The sequence below is a fragment of the Anabrus simplex genome, chromosome 1 (assembly GCF_040414725.1).
Source record: "Anabrus simplex isolate iqAnaSimp1 chromosome 1, ASM4041472v1, whole genome shotgun sequence".
Classification (NCBI taxonomy): Eukaryota; Metazoa; Arthropoda; class Insecta; order Orthoptera; family Tettigoniidae; genus Anabrus; species Anabrus simplex.
In genome coordinates, this window is record NC_090265.1 from 864,278,516 (window position 1) to 864,301,472 (window position 22,957).

At 37.9% G+C, this 22,957-nt stretch overlaps 1 protein-coding gene across 2 annotated transcripts in view; it reads left to right on the forward strand.

Annotated features, from left to right (window-relative positions):
• Nucleotides 1-22,957, forward strand: part of smo (smoothened) — a 161,277-nt gene that overhangs the window by 118,774 nt on the left and 19,546 nt on the right. For both annotated transcript variants that reach the window (XM_067136472.2, XM_067136471.2), the window contains 2 exons: nt 4,376-4,555; nt 14,624-14,763. In XM_067136472.2, the coding sequence (XP_066992573.2) occupies nt 4,376-4,555; nt 14,624-14,763 (320 nt within the window). The remainder of the gene's footprint in view (nt 1-4,375; nt 4,556-14,623; nt 14,764-22,957) is intronic.

Here is a 22,957-nt window from a genome sequence, read left to right on the forward strand (position 1 = left end):
CCATTTTTGTTGAAAATAAAATGTGCCCATTAAGCAAGGAAATTTTTACCAAAGTTTTACAGAGAAAACTGTGTTCCGCCTATTAAGTCTGTTAAGTACATGGTACGTGGGCCTACCGTTATGCAGGCCTAAAAGCCTTTAGGCCTAAAAGTCATAAAAAGTCATATGTTAACCATACAAATGGGAGGTTGTTACTTTTTGCTGCTGTAGGAATTTAAAAAATGGGGTCTTATATATGAGTAAATACAGTAATTACTAGTACATATTTTTTAACAAGTCTGTCCAACTATTTACATTTGCATGAATCTATTTAGAAATATAATCTTCACCATTTTTATATCATTTTTATACCATGTGACCTTGCCGCGGTGGGGAGGCTTGCGTGTCCCAGTGATGCAGATAGCCGAGCCGCAGGTGCAACCATATCGGATGGGTATCTGTTGAGAGACCAGACTAACGAATGGTTATTCGAAAGGGGGGTAGCAGCCTTTCGGTAGCTGCAAGGGCGGCTGTGTTGATGCTGTACTGTTACATGGCTAAAAGCAACGGGAAACTACAGCCGTAACTAACTCCCGAGTACATGCAGCTCTATCTGTATGAATGATATACTGATGATGGCTTCCTCCCAGGTAAAATATTCCGGAGGTAAACTAGTCCCCCATTCGGATCTCCGGGTGGGGACTACACGAGAGGGGGCGATCATCAGGAAGATGGATACTGACATTCTGCGAGTCGGAGCATGGAATGTTAGAAGTTTGAATCGTTGTGGTAGGTTAGAGAATCTGAAAAGGGAGATGGATAAGCTAAAGTTAGATGTAGTTGGTATAAGTGAAGTACATTGGCAGGAAGAAAGCGATTTCTGGTCAGGCGACTACCGAATTATCAACACAAAATCAAACAGGGGAAATGCAGGAGTTGGTTTAATAATGAATAAGAAAATAGGGCAGCGGGTAAGCTACTACGACCAGCATAGTGAAAGAATTATTGTCATCAAGATAGACACCAAACCAATGCCCACCACAATAGTGCAGGTCTATATGCCTACTAGTTCAGCGGATGATGAAGAAATCAAAAGAATTTATGAGGAGATAGAAGATTTAATACAATATGTAAAAGGTGATGAGAATCTAATTATGATGGGAGACTGGAATGCAGTGGTAGGCCAAGAAAGAGAAGGTAGTACAGTGGAAGAATTTGGATTGGGACGAAGGAAGGAAAGAGGAAGTCGGCTGGTTGAATTCTGCACTGATCATAATTTAGTCCTTGCCAATACTTGGTTCAAACACCACAAACGACGGCTGTATACGTAGACGAGACCTGGAGACACTGGAAGGTATCAAATAGGCTTCATTATAATTAGGCAGAGATTCAGAAACCAGGTGTTGGATTGCAAAACTTTCCCAGGAGCAGACGTGGACTCTGACCACAATTTGTTGGTCATGATATGCCAGCTGAAGTTGAAGAAATTGAAGAAAGGAAAGAATGCAAAAAGATGGGATCTAGACAAGTTGAAAGAAAAGAGTGTGAGGGATTGTTTCGAGGAACACGTTGCACAAGGACTAAATGAAAAGGCTGAAGTAAACACTATAGAGGAAGAGTGGAGAGTCATAAAAAATGAAGTCAGTAGGGCTGCTGAAGAAATGTTAGGAAGGAAGAAAAGATCAAATAAGAATCAGTGGATAACTCAGGAGATACTAGACCTGATTGATGAACGATGAAAATACAAGAATGCTAGAAATGAAGAGGGCAGAAAAGAATACAGGCGATTAAAGAATCAAGTGGATAGAAAGTGCAAGGCAGCTAAGGAAGAATGGCTGAAGGAGAAGTGCAAGAATGTCGAAGGTTGTATGGTTGTGGGAAAGGTAGATGCTGCATACAGGAAAATCAAGGAAACCTTTGGAGAAAGGAAATCTAGGTGTATGAATATTAAGAGCTCAGATGGAAAGCCACTTCTAGGGAAAGAAGACAAAGCAAAAAGATGCCAGGAGCATATCCAACAGTTGTATCAAGGTAAAGATGTAGATAATTTGGTTCTGGAACATGAAGAGGCTGTTGATGCTGATGAAATGGGAGACCCAATTTTGAGGTCAGAGTTTGACAGAGCTGTGAGTGACCTCAATAGGAACAAGGCACCTGGAATTGATGACATTCCCTCTGAATTACTGACTGCCTTAGGAGAAACCAGCATGGCAAGGTTATTTCATTTAGTGTGCAAGATGTATGAGACAGAAGAAGTCCCATCCGATTTTCGGAAGAATGTTGTTATACCTATTCCCAAGAAAGCCAGTGCTGACAGATGTGAAAACTACCACACCATTAGTTTAGTATCTCATGCCTGCAAAATTTTAACGCGTATTATTTACAGAAGAGTGGAAAAACAAGTTGAAGCCGAGTTGGGAGAAGATCAATTTGGCTTCAGAATAAATGTAGGAACACGTGAAGCAATCCTGACTTTACATCTGATCTTAGAGGATAGAATCAAGAAGGACAAGCCCACGTACATGGCATTCGTAGATCTAGAAAAGGCATTCGATAATGTTGATTGGACCAAGCTATTTATGATTCTGAAGATGATAGGGATCAGATACCGAGAACGAAGAATTATCTACTATCTGCATAAAAATCAGTCTGCAGTGGTAAGAATCGAGGGCTTTGGAAAAGAAGCGGCAATCCAGAAGGGAGTGAGGCAAGGCTGCAGTTTGTCCCCTCTCCTTTTCAATGTTTACATAGAACAGGCAGTAAAGGAAATCAAAGAGAAATTTGGAAAGAGAATCACAGTCCAAGGAGAGGAAATCAAAACCTTGAGATTTGCCGATGATATTGTTATTTTATCTGAGACTGCAGAAGATCTCGAGAAGTTGCTGAATGGTATGGATGAAGTCTTGGGTAAGGAGTACAAGATGGAAATAAATAAGTCCGAAACAAAAGTAATGGAGTGCAGTCGAACGAAGGCAGGTGATGTAGGAAATATTAGATTAGGAAATGAAGTCTCAAAGGAAGTAGATGAATATTGTTACTTGGGTAGTAAAATAACTAACGATGGCAGAAGTAAGGAGGACATAAAATGCAGACTAGCACAAGCAAGGAAGAGCTTTCTTAAGAAAAGAAATTTGCTCACTTCAAACATTGATATCAGAAATAGAAAGATGTTTTCGAAGACTTTCGTGTGGAGCTTGACATTTTATGGAAGTGAAACATGGACGATAACTAGCTCAGAAAGAAAGAGAATAGAAGCTTTTGAAATGTGGTGTTACAGAAGAATGCTGAAGGTGAGATGGATAGATCGAATCACGAATGAAGAGATACTGAATCGAATTGGTGAGAGGAGATCGATTTGGCTAAATTTGACGAGAAGAAGAAATAGAATGATAGGACACATCATAAGACACCCAGGACTTGTTCAGTTGGTTTTTGAAGGAAGTGTAGGTGGTAAGAACGGTAGGGGTAGACCAAGGTATGAATATGACAAGCAGATTAGAGCAGATGTAGGATGCAATAGTTACATAGAAATGAAAATGTTAGCACAGGATAGGGTGGCATGGAGAGCTGCATCAAACCAGTCTATGGACTGATGACTCAAATAACAACATATTTTGTTACAGTAATAAATCTCACTGCTGAATTTTTTTTTACTAACATAAATTAAAGGAATAAATATAATGCAGGACAAAAAAATCTCTACACACTCGAAGAGCTAGTCATGTTTTACCAGGTCATAGCTACACTGATGCCAAATAATCCTTATATGATAGTCAGACAAATTCATAATTATTTTAGCAGAACTCTTGAAAATTACAAAATGCAATTTTAGGTGAAATATCAGAACTGCCATATGTTCTTTGATAATGGTCTATGTGCCTGAAAAATACAATTTTTTTTACAATTTTGCTTTACTTCGCACCAAGCATATAGGTCTTATGGCAACAATGGGATAGGAAAGGGCTAGGAGCAGGAAGGAATTGGCCATGGCCTTAATTAAGGTACAGACAGCCCCATCATTTGCCTGGTGTGAAAATGGGAAACCACAGAAAACCATCTTCGGGGCTGCCGACAATGGGGTTCGAACCCACTATCTCCCAGATGTAAGTTCACAGCTGTGTGCCCCTAACCGCATGGCCAACTCGCCCGGTGCCTGAAAAATATAGATATATAATAATTACCATGCTTTGTGGCAAGTGTATGGTATTGTTTGTTTATGTGTTTGCAGCCAGTGATCTCAATTTACTAGTTTTATTACATTCAGCAATCCATCCAATATTAAGATTACCTGCTAAGCCAATTTTTGTTGAAAATGAAATGTGTCCATTAAGCGAGGAAATTTTTACCAAAATTTTACACAGAATACTGTTTTGATTATGTGTGTTTTCTATTTTAGATGCAAAATCTCGGCAAGTAGTGGGATCAGCAATACTGATCAACAATGTCGGATGGAGTATCGCCCAAGCGTAGCCATGTTTCAGTTACATTTGCTGATATTATTTTGTGCTGGTATAGTCATGTCATCCTGGGTATGGACCGGATCCACTTTTCACACCTGGAAGAGATTTACCCGGCGGTAAGTTACATGTCCTAAAAACAGATGCTTTATCTTTTGTATTTGATGCCTTGGTAAAATTATTAGTCATCATCGGTTTGTAGACTGAATTTGTTTTTAATTTTTTATCATCTTGATAAAGATTTTGTGTCAAATAATTTGTAATTCAACTAAACTGTTTTAATTTCTTCTGAAATAAATTAAATAAGAAGTAAATTTTTTAAACCTTGGAGAATCAGTTACCTTGCTTAAATCTCATTAATCCCTTGTAATTGCATTTTTCGATGGCAACAGTTGACTGTTGAGGATTAAATTTTTGAAATTGCTGAATGAGGGGTTTTTTTTGTTTGTTTTTTATTTTATTTTTTTACTTGCCAAAAGTCTCAATGTTGAAGTAAGGCATACTCTTACCATCTGTCTTTTTCAGTTTGTAGAGTTTTTTTGGGAGTTTCTTGCTCGTGATCATTGTTAAAATTCATTTATGTCAGTTCATTTTTAACTGTGACCATCTTGTATCGTATTCTCTCTCATTTCTCATTCCCATGAAGGTCAAAAAGAAAATGCAGAAACATTAGAAAGAACACTTCCTAAGAATGGATGTGGACTATCAAATCCAAAAGTTAGAAATTCACATGCTGTAATGCTTCTAGACAAAATTCTAGGTCTTTTCTCGATATGATTATCTCCTTACAGTTTTTATATGATGACAGTTTAAATAACATCAAAAAGGGTGATAGTGTACATAAAAAGAGAATAAGAAACCATCCCCCATGTTTGATCACATACTGATTCAAGAAGGCAAGCAAGCTCGTAGTTTCACATGACTGATCGTGAACATAACTATGGGCATCCAGTTTTATGTTGAATCCAAACCATTGGGATGTGACTTCATTTCAGAAATCCTACATTGTTCGTTCAAGATTCAAACTGTGGCCACTTTGGTGTGAAGCCCTTGGCTAGGCCATTCATAAGTCCTCCTAATCAAGGAAGATTCTAGATAGTTCCAGTGGATTAAGGGAGGGAAACAGTGGAGATTGTTCAAAAGATAAAAGCAAAATTATCAATCCCCGTTAGCATTAATTGGAGGAGGATTAGGGTATTGAAGAATGAGGGTTTCAACTAAAGATGAAGACCTTATAAACCTAATGAAATCAGAATAAAAAGGAACCAAAAAGATGAGAAAAAAGAGTCCTGTACAAATAAGCGGAAGTAAATCTAGGACCCTGTGTTCAACATACACATCTAACTAGTAGTTAACCCTGAGGAGAATTGGAAGCCGGAGAAACTTGGGTAAAATATGAGGAACATTAAATGAAATGTTCAAATTATTAAATATATCATTGTGTTCTTTAGTTTATTTTCCGGGTTGAACCGTGTTGTTGTTATCTGTACTGTAATGTACAGTTTGCCAACGTTCCGAATTGCTGCCTGGGAGACTGAGTACCTCGGATCGAGTAGGGGTATTTCAGTCACCTTGAAAAAGAATACTGCAATCTATTTGAAACATCGGCAAACTGTACGTAATGTACAGATAACAACAACATGGTTCAACCCGGAAAATAAACTAAATAATTCTACACACCGTGGAAACTTCACCTCTAAGATATCATTGTGTTCGTTTGCTTTTAGCTTTTGGTGGTTTTGAATGTACTGTACAGTTTGTCTTGGGCTTTCAGGCACCCCATAACTATACATTGCTAACCTTTATGCATTTCATTGAGCAAGTAAGTTCAAAACTAGCCAGTTATAGTTGAATTACTGTATTTACTCGCGTATTAGACCCCTTTTTCTTCCACTTTTACAGCCAAGAAAAGTAAGGGGGTCCAATATGCAATAACCTCAAATTTTGTGCAGTGAACACATGGCTTCTAGGCTATAAGGAGCTATAAATTATACATGTAAACATTCTACGCTATTCTTTAACAATCTGATGAATGTATTTCAGTTATAGGGGCCTACTGGCTATTTTCGTTGGAAGGCAGTATTACTAAATGTAAAAAGACAATAAATGGTGAACACGACCTTTAGGCTTACATATAAAGTAAATAGTCAGTTCTTGTCACTCATATTACGTCATTCGTTTCATCTCATTAATTCCTCTGATTAGGCTGACGTCAGGAAGGGCATATGATCGTAAAAACTTGCTACGAAAATTCATCTCACTTCGTACTCTACTCCGTAGAGAAAAGGGATAAGGGTATTGTATTATCATATTATGCAATATTAATAGAAAAGAACTTAGTGGCCAGTCATTTGTCTTTGTCAGTTGAGCAGTAGGCCTACTGCACAGTAAACCTGAGTAAATCTAATTACTGCTTTCATTCGAATTATCGTCTTGTGTCACCATCTTCCCTGCTACCGGCATGTTGTCATTCCAAATGATGTCATCTTCACTGCCATCTTGTCAGCCATGCATCAGGTCTTGCCAACTTAGCTTTTTTCCCATCAAATCTAGCTTATTTAATCTAACGTTTAGCGGCAAAGGAACAATATTCCTGCTGTAGCTTTCCCCCCCCCCCCCGCTAAATTTAGCTTATTTCATCCAACGTACCTCATATGATGTGGTGTTGTGGTTCCCCCAGTAGGAACAAAGACTCTCTCTCTTTCTCCTTGTATTATATTGTGGCAAAAGCGAAACTAGCTATGTTAGTCATAGTACGTGACTCACCATCGGTCTAGCGGGAACATGGAATGTACATTTATGATGTAATATTATGACATCCCTTCTCATCCTTCAGTTTTACTATCGTTCGATGACCTTACTAAACTTTGTTACTTGTACCATCTATCCTAACTGACTCATGTTCTTTTCCTACCCCGACAGTAATAGGTCACGAGGCCTAGGGAGTCTTTCGCTTTCACGTCCTTTGTGGCCCTTGTCTTTCTTTGGCCGATACCTTCAATTTTTGAAGTGTTGGACCCCCTTCCATTTTTTTCCTCTGATTAGTGTTAACGGAGGAAAAGAAATTTGCCTGAAGGACTGGTAAGGAAAATTCAGATGTTGTACAAAGACTGTACTACTGGTGTACAAATTGGGGAAGGTCGATCGTCATGGTTTGAGACCAAGAGTGGAGTTCAACAAGGAAGTGCACTGTCCCCACTACTGTTCATCACTGTTATGGTCAATATAATGAAGAACATCAAGGAGAAGTCAGGTGAACTGAATGCAGTGGCCTTTGCTGATAATATCATGATTTGGGGTGAAACAGAAGAGGAAGTACAGACCAGCTCAACATATGGAAATCCCATTCCAGGAATACAACACCAAGACCAAGACAGTGGTGATGGCAGTCAACAGAGAAGGGCGTTCAAAACTGTAAAACTAGGAGACCACCAGCTAGAGTGTGTGGATAGTTTTCCTTACCTTGGAAGTATAATCTCCAGTGATAATTTGGTCAGAAAGGAAATTACAAACAGAGTGTAAAAGGGATCAGAATCCTACCAACAAGTAAGAACACTTTTATGGGATGACATGATTCCAAAACCGGCCAAACGGGTGATGTTTAACAGCTATTTCATACCAATATTGACCTATAGTATTGAAGCGTGCACCCTCACAAAAGGAGATTCATCAAGCATCAGAGATGAAATTTCTTAGATCCACCATCCAGAAGACCAAGATGGACAAGGAGGTGAGGAAAGAAGCCGGAATAAAGACATCCCTATTAGACCAAATCGGCACATCCAGACCATGGTGGTACGGACATGTGATGAGGATGGAGCCTACAAGAACAGCCAGAATAAGTTTGGAAAGACAGGTAGAGGGAAAAAGACCTACAGGAAGACCTAAAACCTGATGGGTGGACATGATCAAGGTTGATGTAGTTACCAGAGGATGGACAGTGGTTGATGTTCTCCATGACAAGTTGTATATGGACAGGAAGAAGTGGAAGAGTCTCATAAACAGTACCCGGGAAACTGGAACTGTACAATGAAACTTAAATGTCGTATGGCTTTTAGTGCCGGGATATCCCAAGATAGGTTCGGCTCGCCGGGTGCAGGTCTTTCTATTTGACACCCGTAGGTGACCTGCGCGTCATGACGAGGATGAAATGTTGATGAAGGCAACACATACACCCAGCCCCCGTGCCATTGGAATTAACCAATTAAGGTAAAAATTCCCGACCCAGCCAGGAATCGAACCCGGGACCCTCTGAACCGAAGACCAGTACGCTGACCGTTCAGCCAACGGGTCGGACACTGTACAATGATGATGATGATGAGAGGATGGTTGCCTGGTAGTACTTCCTGTTAAAACGAGAATCACCACCACCTCCACCTATCAAGACTAGCTCAGTGCACATAATTAAATGTCCATGGTTTGCAGTTATAGTGATTTGCTAACTTAGCAGAACTGAAACCTCGTTGTTACACACAATCACAAATTAAAAGAAAAGGTAAATGATAACAATAAAAAGAATAATAAAGGCAGATTTAAAAATTAGATGCAATTAAAGATATTAAAGCACACGCACGTTTTCACAAGAAAACAACAAACAGAAACCGTCAGGTTAAGCAGCATGACGGCTAAGGAAGGGTTAGTGGAAAGCGGTGGGACCATATCCAGGTGGTGAAAGGTATTGGCAGTGCTGAAGAAGCAAAATCAATGGTGATTCAGTTTGAATGTACATTTTACTTAATAATTTATATTGACATAACGTGCAAATGTGATCAAACAAAATTACACTTTAAAAGAAATATTTCTAACAATAATTATGAAAAATTACCTAACAGGTTCAAATTCAGTGATGCTACTTTACATAACTTCAGGCAGGAACATCTCACGTAATGTTAGACATTTAATACAGTCAGAAAGAATAAAATTTAAGTAACATTATACAGTCAGAAAGATATACACGGAAGAAAGGAAAACACAACATTTAAAATGATTATGTTAGCGCAGAGCTCATTTAGGAGGCAGCCCCCTCAAAAACACTTCTGAGAAAGGGTGTCCATCCTAAATGTGAATACTCTAAGATGACGCAGATCTATGCGACAGCCCCAAATGGGAAAATTACAGTTTACAATTATATCGAGAGGCGTTGAACACACAATTTACAAAAACAAAATAATGGGAACTGTCTCTTAACAGATATGATGTGATTTGCCGAAAAGGTTAAGTCATATTAAGGAAAATTTGGCGACTGAAGGAAAAACGTGTAAGCTCCAGCAAAAGGAAATTAAACGGAACACTACATTTGAAGATAACTACCAGAAAGATGAAAAGGTTAAGTGCTTACCTGTTGGAGGGGCAAAGAAGACCCATCACCTGGAGAAGGCAACCTCTCGCTTCAGAGGTCAAAATTACAAAATGGCTTTGAAGAGCTTGGCTCTCACCAAGAACTCCTCTGCAGGAAATTGTGAAATCATGAAACAACCAATGAGCGTCCGTTATTTTCGTTCGTCCGCCAATCACAAATAGTTTTATTATGACCAATCAGGGCCCAGCAATTAATGCTGATCACATACCTCTTGTAGCATCGAGAACCTTCCAAACTGACGCAAAAATGATGCAACCGGAAACTCCTGGAAGCATCCTACCTGATCTGGCATGTGTGCACCACAGTATGTCCCACAAATATTTCATCTTACCTTTAAACATTTTTAAAATTAATTTTTCACAATAATTAAATCATTTTGAAGCGGTTTCTTAATCAAACAATTCCAAATATTCCCACACACAGGAGACACAAAAACAAATAAATAAATAAATAAATAAATGAACACATGAATATACAAAATTAACACATGAACACATAAAATACCCCACAACGTTCCAAGTCCAAATAATCACTACAAGAACAAAGAACAATTTCATTCTCTGACCAGTGAGAAGTACTACAAATATATGGCTTATTTTTTAACCGTTTCTAATTCTGATTTACCTTTTTCTAGCTTATGTTGGATGATGATCTAGCTTATTAAATGAAAATCGGGTTTGCAACACTGTATGCATCAAGAGCATTCGAGGTCCCGTCTTCTTGAAACTTTTAAAACTAGTTTTGTTCCCGACTGTAGAGTCCAAACAGTGAGAATCTATTCCCAAATTGTTTCTGGAGAGTTTGTGTATGTGTAGCAGAAGCCACTCCTTCCGAATAAAGACATGCTGCAGAAAGCGTGCCAAACCGCCAGCTGATAACTAGTGTATGTTACGAGTTGTACTTCCAAATGTAATACATAGTGACTGGAAGCATTCTTTGAATAACTGCGGCTATTGAAAGCCAAACCCTTATTTTAAAATATATTTCATGCTTGTTCTCCACATTTATCACATCAGGATTTACCTAAACAGCTGTAAATGAGATAAGAGGGAACTGTCACTTAACAAATATGATGTGACTTGCCGGAAAGGCTAAGTCATATTAAGAAAAATTTGGTGACTGAAGGAAAAACGTGTAAGCTCCGGCAAAAGGAAATTAAACGGAACACTACATTTGAAGATTGTTAAGGTTAGGTATGCTTTTTTTTTTTTTTTGTTTACGTCGCACCAACACAGATAGGTCTTATGGCAACGATGGGACAGGAAGGGAATTGCATATACCATTTTTACCGCATATCAGTCTTCCTGGCATTCGTAAATCTCTGGCAATACAGTACCGGAAATCAAACTCAGGCTCCCGAGAAAGGCAGCTAGTTGTGCTGACCATTACACTGGTGGACATTCTTAACTACAGAACACAGACACATATACATGAATGATACGTGCTTGCAATGCTTGCACAAAACTATTAACTTATTTGTGTGACACCATCAGAGCTGCAGTAGGCTAAATATGAAACACAGATGTACCGCATGACTTTGACAAGTGTGTTCACTGCGAGGGTCATATGGACGAAACTATTCATAAATGTGTACAATGTCATCAGAGCTGCAGTAAGGCTTGTACCCGCTTCAAATCGTTGTTCTATGATGTATTTATTATGTTGGGAGTTCTTGTATACGAGAATTATTTTTTTCATTTTCTTTGTCTCGAAAAGCCGGGGGGTTACTAATACACGAGTAAATATGGTAAAACAGATGCAGTTGACATCTAATGAATATATTATAAAAGCTGGAGGTTATGGTAAAGGGCATCTATGGGGTTGTGATCAGTTATGTAGCATAGTTGGTTATGCACTTATGTGTACAAGAGATTGAATCAATTGAATCTTTACACATTCAGTTGGCATTTATTATTACTTAAATGCAAGGGACCTGTGTCATAAACTTTGCTAACATGATAAAGGACCACTTTTCATGACAAAATTCTGGCACTCAAATCTTTCCTCTGACCAATAATACTCATACTTGACAGACCATTAAAGAGCATTATTATATTAATTATTATGCATGAAAATGCCATTTACTCATTAGACTGCACTTCACTTGCTTCTCTAATCTATATCAATTTTTGTCTGTACTTTGGTCAGAAATGCTAAAAATTGGTACCCTTATATATGTGTTGATCCTCTTCAGAATAAGAAAATGTAATTTTTATTTTTCCATTATGTTTATTGGTCTGTCTGTATTGTATATACACACGTCATGAGAAAATAGGTGAACAGAATTTAATGAAAATTGGTATTTTATGTTGGAAGAGAATACACTACAATGTAGGCTACAAATATTTTCATTCATGCTGGGAGAAATTAGCAGTTTAGGGGAAGCCTAAAAATTAATTCTCAAATATCTCCATTAATATTGATCCTATCGATAAATGCTACATGACAGAAGTTGTAGAAAAAGAAATTTCCTATCTTATAAGCTGAAAAAAATTGATCCTGCAATGAATAATAACAGAAATATTTACAATTTTATATATCTCATTTCATGTATTTCCTGCATCCTATTAGTGTTAATCTTACCAAAAAATTACTTGTAACATAATGGTAAGGATCTTCCATGACTCATACTTTTTTATTGTAGTAGAAAGATTACCAAGTCAATACTTGAATGTATTACCTATCCCAAAATGGCCTTGTTTTAGAGGTCCTGATTCAGATAGGGAGTTAACACATTGAACTGAACATAGCAGAGCAGTACTCAGCACTGTCTGTACCCAAGTCATTCCAGCACTGGAACTTGGCATTGGTAAATAGCAACCATAGTACTGTTTGTGAAATTTGAGAACCGTGCACTTTTCATTTTTATTTTTCCATCTACCTGAACCACTTACAGTACATGGTCGACCTGTTGAAGACAGAGCAATATCTAGTCTAGTATTGTAAATGTAATTTGTTTCAGCACACATACCTGATATTTGTAGGAAAAGTCCTGTCAGTTGTAATTACTGTGTTAATGGAGTGGAGATCACTCTGAGTACTTAGTTTTTATTATAAGTAAGTTAACAAGGTTGTAAATAAAGATATCAGATCTCTTCATATTGTTATGAGTAGGGCCCGGATGTTTATGCAGTAATAGGTTAGAAAGCAAACTTGCTGAGGAGGGTAACAAGCATAGACTACCCAGCACAACAGTTATTCTATGAGGTTTGCATAAATATTAGGGGTACGGAACATCAAAATTCCTGGAATTTATGTAACTCTCACTAGATTACAGAAGAGTGGGCCAGAGGACACTATTACTGCATAAGAATACGGGATCTGTTAATTCCATATTTTGTGAATATTACATATTTCATTAATATTTACAAGGGTTGTATGTAGGCTACATATTTCGCACTTTGATATATTACAGTACATAAAAATCCAAGAACTACTTATGACGATATTATTCCCTACTTAAACTTCTCCACAGGGCATAAGTAATTCTTCATGTTATGGTGACTACAACCACGTATGGGAGATGGTTGTGTGAGAGATCTGATGTTACATGGTGATGATCGAACCACGGATTCTTATGCAGTAATAGGTTGGAATGCAAACTAATTTGGTTAATGGGAAGTGCCCTCTGGCCCACTCTTCTGTAATCTAGTGAGAGTTACATAAATTCCAGGAATTTTGATGGTCCGTACCCCTAATATTTATGCAAACCTCATAGAATAACTGTTGTGCTGGGTAGTCTATGCTTGTTACCCTCTTCAGTAAGTTTCCATTCTAACCTATTACTGCATAAACATCCGGGCCCTAGTTATGAGGGTATGTAGGGGTTGTTGTAAACATGTAAAGGAGAGAGCATATAAGCCCCTCGTAAGACCCCTAGTAGAGTATATTTGAAGTGTATGTGATTGTCCCAGGATTACTTGATTCAAGAACTGGAAAATATCCAAACGAAAGTAGCACAATTTGTTTTGGGTGATTTCCAACAAAATAATAGTGTTGTGAACTGGCAAAACTTGGGAATAAGGAGTTGAGCTGCCCGACTAAGCGGTATGTTCTGAACTGTCAGTGAAGAGATGGCATGGAATGACATGATGATAATGTTATTTGCTTTACGTCCCACTAACTACTTTTACAGTTTTTGGAGACACCGAGATGCCAGAATTTAGTCCTGCATGAGTTCTTTTACGTGCTAGGAAATCTACTGACACGAGGCTGTCATATTTGAGGACCTTCAAATACCACCGGACTGAGCCAGGATCGAACCTGCCAAGTTGGGGTCAGAAGGTCAGCGTCTCAACCGTCTGAGCCACTCATGATATTAATTGACAGATATACTGAGTTGAGTTTTCAAACGTAGGAATGACCATTATATGAATATAAAGTTAGAATTCAAGAGGACAAATTGGGGTAAATATTTGTTTATAGAAAGAGGAATTAGGAATGGGAATAATTTAATGAGGGAGATGTTTGTTAAATTTCCAACTTTTTTGAAATTACTGGAGATAACACTAGGAAAACAACTGATAGGGAATATGCCACCTGGACAATAGTCCTAAAAGCAGATCAGAGGTGATTGATGGACGAAGTACTTGTGACTTTCGTGAGCAATACCCACACTTGATCTAGATCCCAACCATCTTAATAAACCAGTGTAAGTCTGTGGACTTTGCTGAGTACATGACTTTTCCTAGTTATAGCACCAAACTTTGTAACACTTCTATGTGTAAAATGTGCAGAATAACAATATTTATTTTTTTGTATTTCTTTCAAGATTCCTTTAATAGCTTATTATATTTCTTTACATGGAGCTGTGATATTTTTTTTCTAGCATTTTCAACAGCAAAGCAGAGGAACCAGTTAGATTAAAGAAACATAAAGTCATAGCCCAAGCATTTGCAAAGAGAAAAAATTTCAACAGTGCTGGACGGCTTTCAATCAGCTTTCATAGCTCTCATGAAGATCCTGTAGGTGAGTTTGATTAAAGTTAATTTGTACATCTCAGACAAGAAAATAACTTTAAAACAAACTAAAGCTGTTATTAGTATTCTTTTTTATTAATGACAGTATCGAGAGAACTGAGATTTGTTAAATCAAGGAGAAGTTGCATTATGTTTGCTGTGTGAGAAATCACGTGCATTTGGAGGGGAAAAAACACCTGCCTAGATTTCTGATAATCGGGCAGCATTCTGTAGCATTGATTTTCAGTATTTTTCTATGTCTTGTTTCCTTTGCTTTAATTTTTTAAAATATGAATTTAAACATGTTTAAAGAACTAAATTATCTTCTCAGTTGTTTCTTTCATGTTAATTATTTTGGAAAGTCAACTATTTGCCAACAATAAATTACAGAAGTATAAACATATATCACAAAAAAGGAAAGCCTACTTAATCAACAGTCTAGGTTGCTGTGGTGAAAATGACAAAATATTATGTATTACAGTTAGAAAAGGTGAGAAACACAGGGCAAACACAGGAGAAGGAAGTGATGAAACCCAGCAACAAAGTGTTCATTTCATTTGCTTATATTGACCACTTAAGCTCCTTCCCTCCCACTTAGCTACCTTGAAACCTTGCATTAGAACTTTCCAGTTACAATTTAATCGGCAGAAAGGAATTCTTTGTGTGCTTTGGATGTCATAGAAAATGATTAGCGTGGATTTCAGATAGCTGTGAACTGGACACGTTTTATTTTATTTTATTTTATTACTTTTACTTTTATTCTATTGCTTCAGGGAATTTAGCAACTTTCACTGTGGTGACTTGCATTATCTCAGGGTTGTAACTGTAAAGCCACCTATCACTTGTTATGATCTGTAAGATGAAGTTGTAGTCATCTCTGGCAAAATATTACCTGCTGCACAAGTCTTTGTGTTTATGTGTGAGCATGCTAGTATCTGTTTACTGAAATGTGGCACCACGGTAGGGTACTAGTGGGATGGGACATAGACTCCATATTGCAGGTTTATTAACTCCAGGCAGAAATTCATCAGTGGAAAAATCAGCATATTAAGAAGACATTTGCATTTTACAGTAATTCATTAACCCTCAACTGGTATCATACGTCTGTGAGACGGCTGAAAAATTTTCCAAGGCCATCTCCTCTCCTTTCCTCAGCCTACTGCTTTCTTCCCTTGTGTACCTCTCAGTTAGAGTGTTGTTTCTCTGCAGGGAAGGTGATGTACCGCTTGCTTTGTTTGACCTCAAGTAAGTGTGTAGTAAACTTATCGCGCCGTCTGACAGACGTATGATACCAGTTCTGTGACTATTGTTCGGGAATGACGTTATTCAGTATTGAGTGTTTATTGTGATTATTGTGAGTTAGTATAACACTGTTGTTACTTACAGTGCGTTTAATTCGTATAAATAATAATGGAGCCACAATCAGGACCATCTCGGTGAGTTTTACGACCTAATGAACCAAACTTTGAACTGACATTCTGCATGAACTGCCTGAATGTAAAATGTGCTACTTTTGCGATCCTAAACTGAAAAGGAGAACGAAGTACCCGTGTCAAAAGTGTGGAAAACCGATCTGCTTGGAGTGCGCCAAAAAAATTGCTGAGAGTGCTTTGCGGATAAATGAATGAACGTATGTGGGTGTGTGAAACATTTTTGAAGTCTAAGGTGTTTTTCTATATATTTTGAAAATCATAGCTATATCTGGACACAATGTTTTGAGTTGTAGTTATATACATATAAAAATAAGGTAACATATCCTGTGATAAGGAAAATTGTGCTTTCTAACAAACAGTGACTTTGAACCTTAAAATTGGATTTGTGTTTTGAGTTTTCCAGTAATTTTATGTTTTAGTTGTTTGTATGGTCTTTGTATAACATTGACATATCAGCGAAATGATCGTAATAATCATATTGTCTAGGTTTTTAAGAAAAACAGAGGCGTCTACATTTTTGGAGCATCATTCTAATATTTTATTAATTTTTCTGGATTTGCAATTTTTTTCTTCTACCTTTTGCACTGACATGTTTGAAAACATATATTTAAAGTACTTATGTTGAATAAATAACAAAAAATTAAGAACACATTGTTTAATTTAAAAGTAAATATCTGGAGTCTGACAGATGTATGATACCAGTTACGTTACAAACATAGATGATACCAGTTGAGGGTTAATGAGTGGCATCTGAAGTTTGAACTTGTAATTTGATTAGCTGTATCAGTTGTCTCTCCTGCCGTACAGTCTAGCTACCGTCCATTTCCCTATCTGTGGTGGTATTGGGTTCCTTCATCACTACTTTCCAAACCAGTATTTCTCTCATTCACCTGTTCCATTAGTGTGTAACATTGCCAGTATTATTTCTTGATATCTTTAACTTTTGCACACTCTTTCATCCAATCTTCTTTGGTCACTTCTTGTGTAGCAGTGTGTTAGTTGTTTCAAAGCCGGCGGTGAGAGATTGCAGACTTGTTTGCAGCTATTCGGCTATTTTTTGGTTTTTCTAAGTTCCAAATGAGTTTGATTGGATTTAGGTTACAGTGATAGACAGGTAATCTGAAAACAGTTAAACTGTCTCACTCCCTCCCTCCCTCCCTCCCTCCCTCACTCACTCACCAATATCAGGCACACATAGGCCGTGTTCATACTTATGCTTACACAAGCTGTTTTGTATATGTTTGTAGTTCTCAGTTTTTTCTGACAGATAGCAGCACGAAGCTGATGATCCAGAATCTGCAAAGCCTATAGTTTCTAAATCTATCACAACTATCACGCTAATCCCTTTCTTTACAGAGATATGATTTTTTCAAAGCACCATATATTTTATACACCGTGCAAGGTTGTGAGTAGGAAAATGGTCTCTGCCATGTGGGATGTGTTCCAGAACAATGAAGATTTAACCAAATATATTAATAGAGTCTTTGCCGATGATGACTACATTGAATCTGATCAGGCTTATGTAATAGTGATGTTGGTGATGTTATTTCAGAGGCAGGAAGTGAGTGCAGTGATGACATTCCACACAGTACCATAAACCTTGTGGTATTGTCATTAGTGAAAGTGACAGTTTTACTGATTCAGAGGTTGACGGAAATTAAGACAACGTAGGCCGTGATATAGGCAGTAATGACGACAATGCTTATATGCATAACATAGAGTTTAATGAAGTTTCAGTTGGGCCCTCCCCCTGTATCTTGAAACACCAGGTCATAAACATGTCCCCTCCTGCTGATGCAGAGCCTGTGCACTATTTCAACCTGCTTTTACTGCATACATTTTAAATTGAATTGTGAAGGAAATGAACAGGTATGCATATCAATTCTCCTGTTCTCTAAAGCTACCGTCACCCCATTCAACAGCTCGACAAGGTTACTGTCACAGAAACAAAAGCTGTAGGGGCAGTATTATTGGAAATGGGTATTACAAGAAAGCCAACTATCCTTTCATACTGGTCGACTAATTCAAGACAGATTCCTTGGTTCGGTACCATATTTTCCTGCAATAGTTTCAGTTAATTCAATTAATTCTGAAATTGTTCCACCTAATTGACAATAGCATCCTCTTTCCACCCAGCGACCCTAAATATAATTCATTTACAGGTTTTTAGTCAATAGTTGACCGTGCCAATAGACTGTTCTGGTTTCACTATACATCTCATCAGCATGTAAGTGTAGATGAATAGTTAGTGGGCACGAAATGCCACTCATCTCTGCAGTTCCTCCCTAATAAGAAGCATCATAGTTGGAGCATTATTTTTGGATGATTTGTACTCTGTTATAAATTGTATACACAATTACTGTCTGTTGTTTTATTGCTACAGAAGGGGAAGGAGAGTGATGCTTTTTTTTTTGCTAGTTGCTTTACGTCGCACCAACACAGATAGGTCTTATGGCGACAATGGGAGTGGGTAGGAAGCGGCTATGGCCTTAATTAAGGTACAGCCCCAGCATTTGCCTGGTGTGAAAATGGGAAACCACGGAAAACCATCTTCAGGGCTGCCGACAGTGGGGTTCGAACCTACTATCTCCCGAATACTGGATACTGCCGCACTTAAGCGACTGCAGCTATCGAGCTCGTTGGGAGAGTGATGTAGACAAAGAGAAAATTAAGTAGTTTGGCTTGGGACCTGTAGTAGTTCATACATTACTGACTTTGGGAAACTATTTGAAGAAAAGCTACTATGTTTTCAACAACAATTTTTTACTATCATTCCTTTGGCTCGGTACCTATTTGAAAATGGCACTTACCTAACAGGCTCCCTCAGACTCAACAGAAAAGATATTCCACAAGGGCTGAAAGGGAAATTCAAAGGGCAAAATAAATATTTTCGGAATAATGAGGTTCTTGTTGTTGGGTACCAGGAGAAAAAAATCACAGAAAAATCCTGTACTTCTTTTGTCTACAAACTGCACAGCCCACACTAAAACAACAGTCAAGAGGCATTGAGGACAGCAAGTTGAAGTAAGGAAGCCAGCTATAGTCCTCGAACATAACAATTCAATGATGGCTTACACATACTTTGACAAGCAACGAACACTAAAATATTGGAAGAAGATTGTATTTAGTATCTTTGTGCAAATGGTGCTAAATTGTATAAAAAAAATACTTTGAGTAAAGTTATAACATGGCTCAAGTTTACTTGCTCTATAATAGAATCTATAATAATAATAATAATGTTATTTGCTTCATGTCCCACTAACTACATTTGCGGTTTTCGGAGATGCCGAGGTGCCAGAAAATCATCCCGCAAGAGTTCTTTTACGTGCCAGTAAATCTACCGACACGAGGCTAACGTATTTGAGCACCTTCAAATACCACCATACTGAGCCAGGATCAAACTTGGCCAAGTGTGGGTCAGAAGGCCAGCGCCTCAACCATATGAGTCACTCAGCCTAGCAATAGAAAAGGAATGGATCCAGCAGAAAACCCCACTAAATAATGTCCTACCTACCAAGACACATGCATATAGTGGAGGCCACTGCATAGGCTACTTGTAGCCTAAGGCAGTGCCAGTGAACTAGGAGAGACTTGATCTCTTTTTAAAAACAATTGATGCCTGCTTGGTCATCAGACGATATAGATTTTGATTCCACTACATGCACTAGCTATACGTCTTGATGAGCACTAGTTACCAACTGCTGAGCCCAAATTAACTCTGGGGTGAAACGCTGGCAATTAAAGAGGAGTTAGCTGGAAAATTATAATTTCCAATAACGGACCAATCATATTGGAACTGTCCGACTCGTTGGCAGAATGGTCAGCGTACTGGCCTTCGGTTCAGAGGGTCCCAGGTTCGATTCCCGGCCGGGTCGGGGATTTTAAGTTTCATTGCGTAATTCCATTGGCTCAGGGCCTGGGTGTTTGTGCTGTCCCCAACATCCCTGCAACTTACACACCACACATAACACCCTCCTCCACCACAATAACACGTAGTTACCTACACATGGCAGATGCCGCCCATCCTCATCGGAGGGTCTGCCTTACAAGGGCTTCACCCAGCTAGATATAGTCACATGAAAAGAAAATTGGAACTATAAACGTACTCATTCAAAACAGATATTTCCAGTTCCCTATGTGGATCGAAATCTATATAATTTTACCTGGGGTACGAATCACAGCTCCATCATAGGTGGCTTTTTTGCACTGCCTAGTAATATTATGCAGTCCTTTCACTTCTATCAATAGCTTTAGCAGTAGCTTCGTAAGCTTTCTGGAAAGGGATTATAAGACCTTCCCTCTTTTCCTCTGCATAAAACTACAGTATTGAACATTCACTATTAACTTCCTGCTCTGAGATCGGAACACTTTGCACTATTTCTTTGGGAGTGTCTGCATTCTAAATATAATGCAATGACATGTCAGATTCTTTTCGTTGAATGTTTGCAGGCTCTCTCTAATATGGAACAGCAAGCAACCAAGCTTAGTGCTTGTGGCACAACGATACATGCATATAGACTGTACCGCACGTTCTAATTCAACTGTTAGTTCACTCAAATCCCACCGGCAAAGGCTCCTGCAACAGGTAGTACAGTTTGTAGAACAGTCCCAAACAACAGGCTCACAATATCAGCGACTGTCCACCTTCAGTCTACAGCATATTCAGATGTATATCGGCTGCCATGCAGAACAAACGTCATTGTTGACAGACGTAGCCCTTTTTGAAACTCGTTCTACTAGAAAATAATTTTGCTCTGATATTTAGCATTAGAAATAAACACTGCTTTAAGTGTGTGTTGGATTGCTGCAACAATTTTTTAAGTTGATACAAAATTTTTTGCAGATTCCTTGCTCCTTAATACCTGTCATGTCATTTAGAAACCAAATCACCAAAGCCTATAAGTTACGAATATTGAGTTTTCACGACCGCATTGTAATCGAAACCGACTCATAAAAACACTCATCAGTGCAGAGCATCAACCAACAGCTCTTAGAAAATCGATTTGATTTTATTTCTAGATTCACAGAGTGTTCTGCTCATCCCCTAAATTGTAAAAGAACTCTATGATGAACATTTTGCTTCCACCTTTCGTAAATTAACACCAGCATATTAGAACCGTTCGTGGATGTGGGTGGTTCGAAATGATATGTTTTGTTTTCAGTTAAACGTCGGCTAGTGTCAACGGATTGCAAGAGATTCCACTCACGCACATGGTCATTCGGCGAGTACCGGTTATATCCTTTTATTCAATGTCAGGCTAATAAACACAGAGTAAATTCTACGTCCTACCTAACTATATAAGGCTATTAAATCATAATTTCATGGAATGAGAAGATCACAATATAATTTTGGAAGGATATTCCACTTTAATTAACCATTCATGTGAAAGAAAATAATAATAATCATTCAACTAGACAACATGATGGAGAATAAAAAATATCATATTGATTAACCTTTGTTGGTTTCCATGAACATTTATCTGACGTTAATTTCTTAAAATTCCATAAATAAATTCATCACAACATTTCTGAAATCTTGACCACAAAATAATGAATTATTTAACAGTTCTTTGAAAATCCCCCAGTCATAAAATAATTAATTTTGTAAACATTCACTTTGTTCATTCATCTATGTCACATATTGGCCTAAAGTTTGTCCTCCCATATTCTATCTGTTTTTTGATCGTTTAACTATCTGTCTACCTAACATACAACTTGAATATCCCAATGATCCAGTCTTCCTAATATTGCGGGGCCGATGACCTTCGATGTTAGGCCCCTTAAAACAAGAAGCATCATCATCATCATCTTAACATTGCATGATAATGTAATCATCTGCTAATCAGCCAAAGTGACCAAACAAATTCAGCAAATAAATCAATTATGGTGATAACAGCACAATCTGGAACCTTCAGCTTCGCCGTACCTAAATTAAACAACGTCTATCTACTGACATACTCAATGTAAATGGTAATACTGGGATGTCCTCACAGCGTCTGCTCTCCTCCAAAGATTTCCTGTAAATAATACTACTACCTAAGAAATCAACTACTACAAGCAGCTACTCTGTATGGTAACGTACTGCAACAGATACATTAACCTCTTAAACAACACATCTCATTATTTATTCGTGTAATTTTTATCGAAGATCCTCTCAATAATTCATCCATTAATACACTCATCTTACCTTCTTGCCATACCATAAATTCATATTTCAACGATTTTCTCATATGCTCGACATTTATAATCTCCGAGATACCTTTTGAAATACCATCAGCACATCATATCGCTTGCCTATCCGAAAATCCTGTAAACATTGCATGATGAACATCTCATTTAAACCATCATCAATCTAGGTTCATTGACATTCTCGAAGACTTACTACATAGCCGTAGTATCAGTCGCAACAAACCACATTTAAACCTAGGAATTTCATTTTTGTCCGTATTGAACTGAGAAAGGATGATAGGAAAAACTTAAAACGGTCAACCTTTTCAATACAAAAATGTTATATTTATTTATAACATGTATTTGCACTTGGAACTAGTTTCGACGCTGTGTTTGCGTCATCATCAGCCAAAATGTGGGAAATAGGCAAGATGTAGGCATTTATATTACACAAGGCGTTACATTAAACAATACACATCTTACAAGGAGATAAAAACAGGGACGAATATAGAAACAAATGAATCGTTGAGAAAACAAAAGTTATACATATTAAAAATAACCTTAACCACACATCTTGCAGTGCGAAAGTGTTCTTCTTGAATG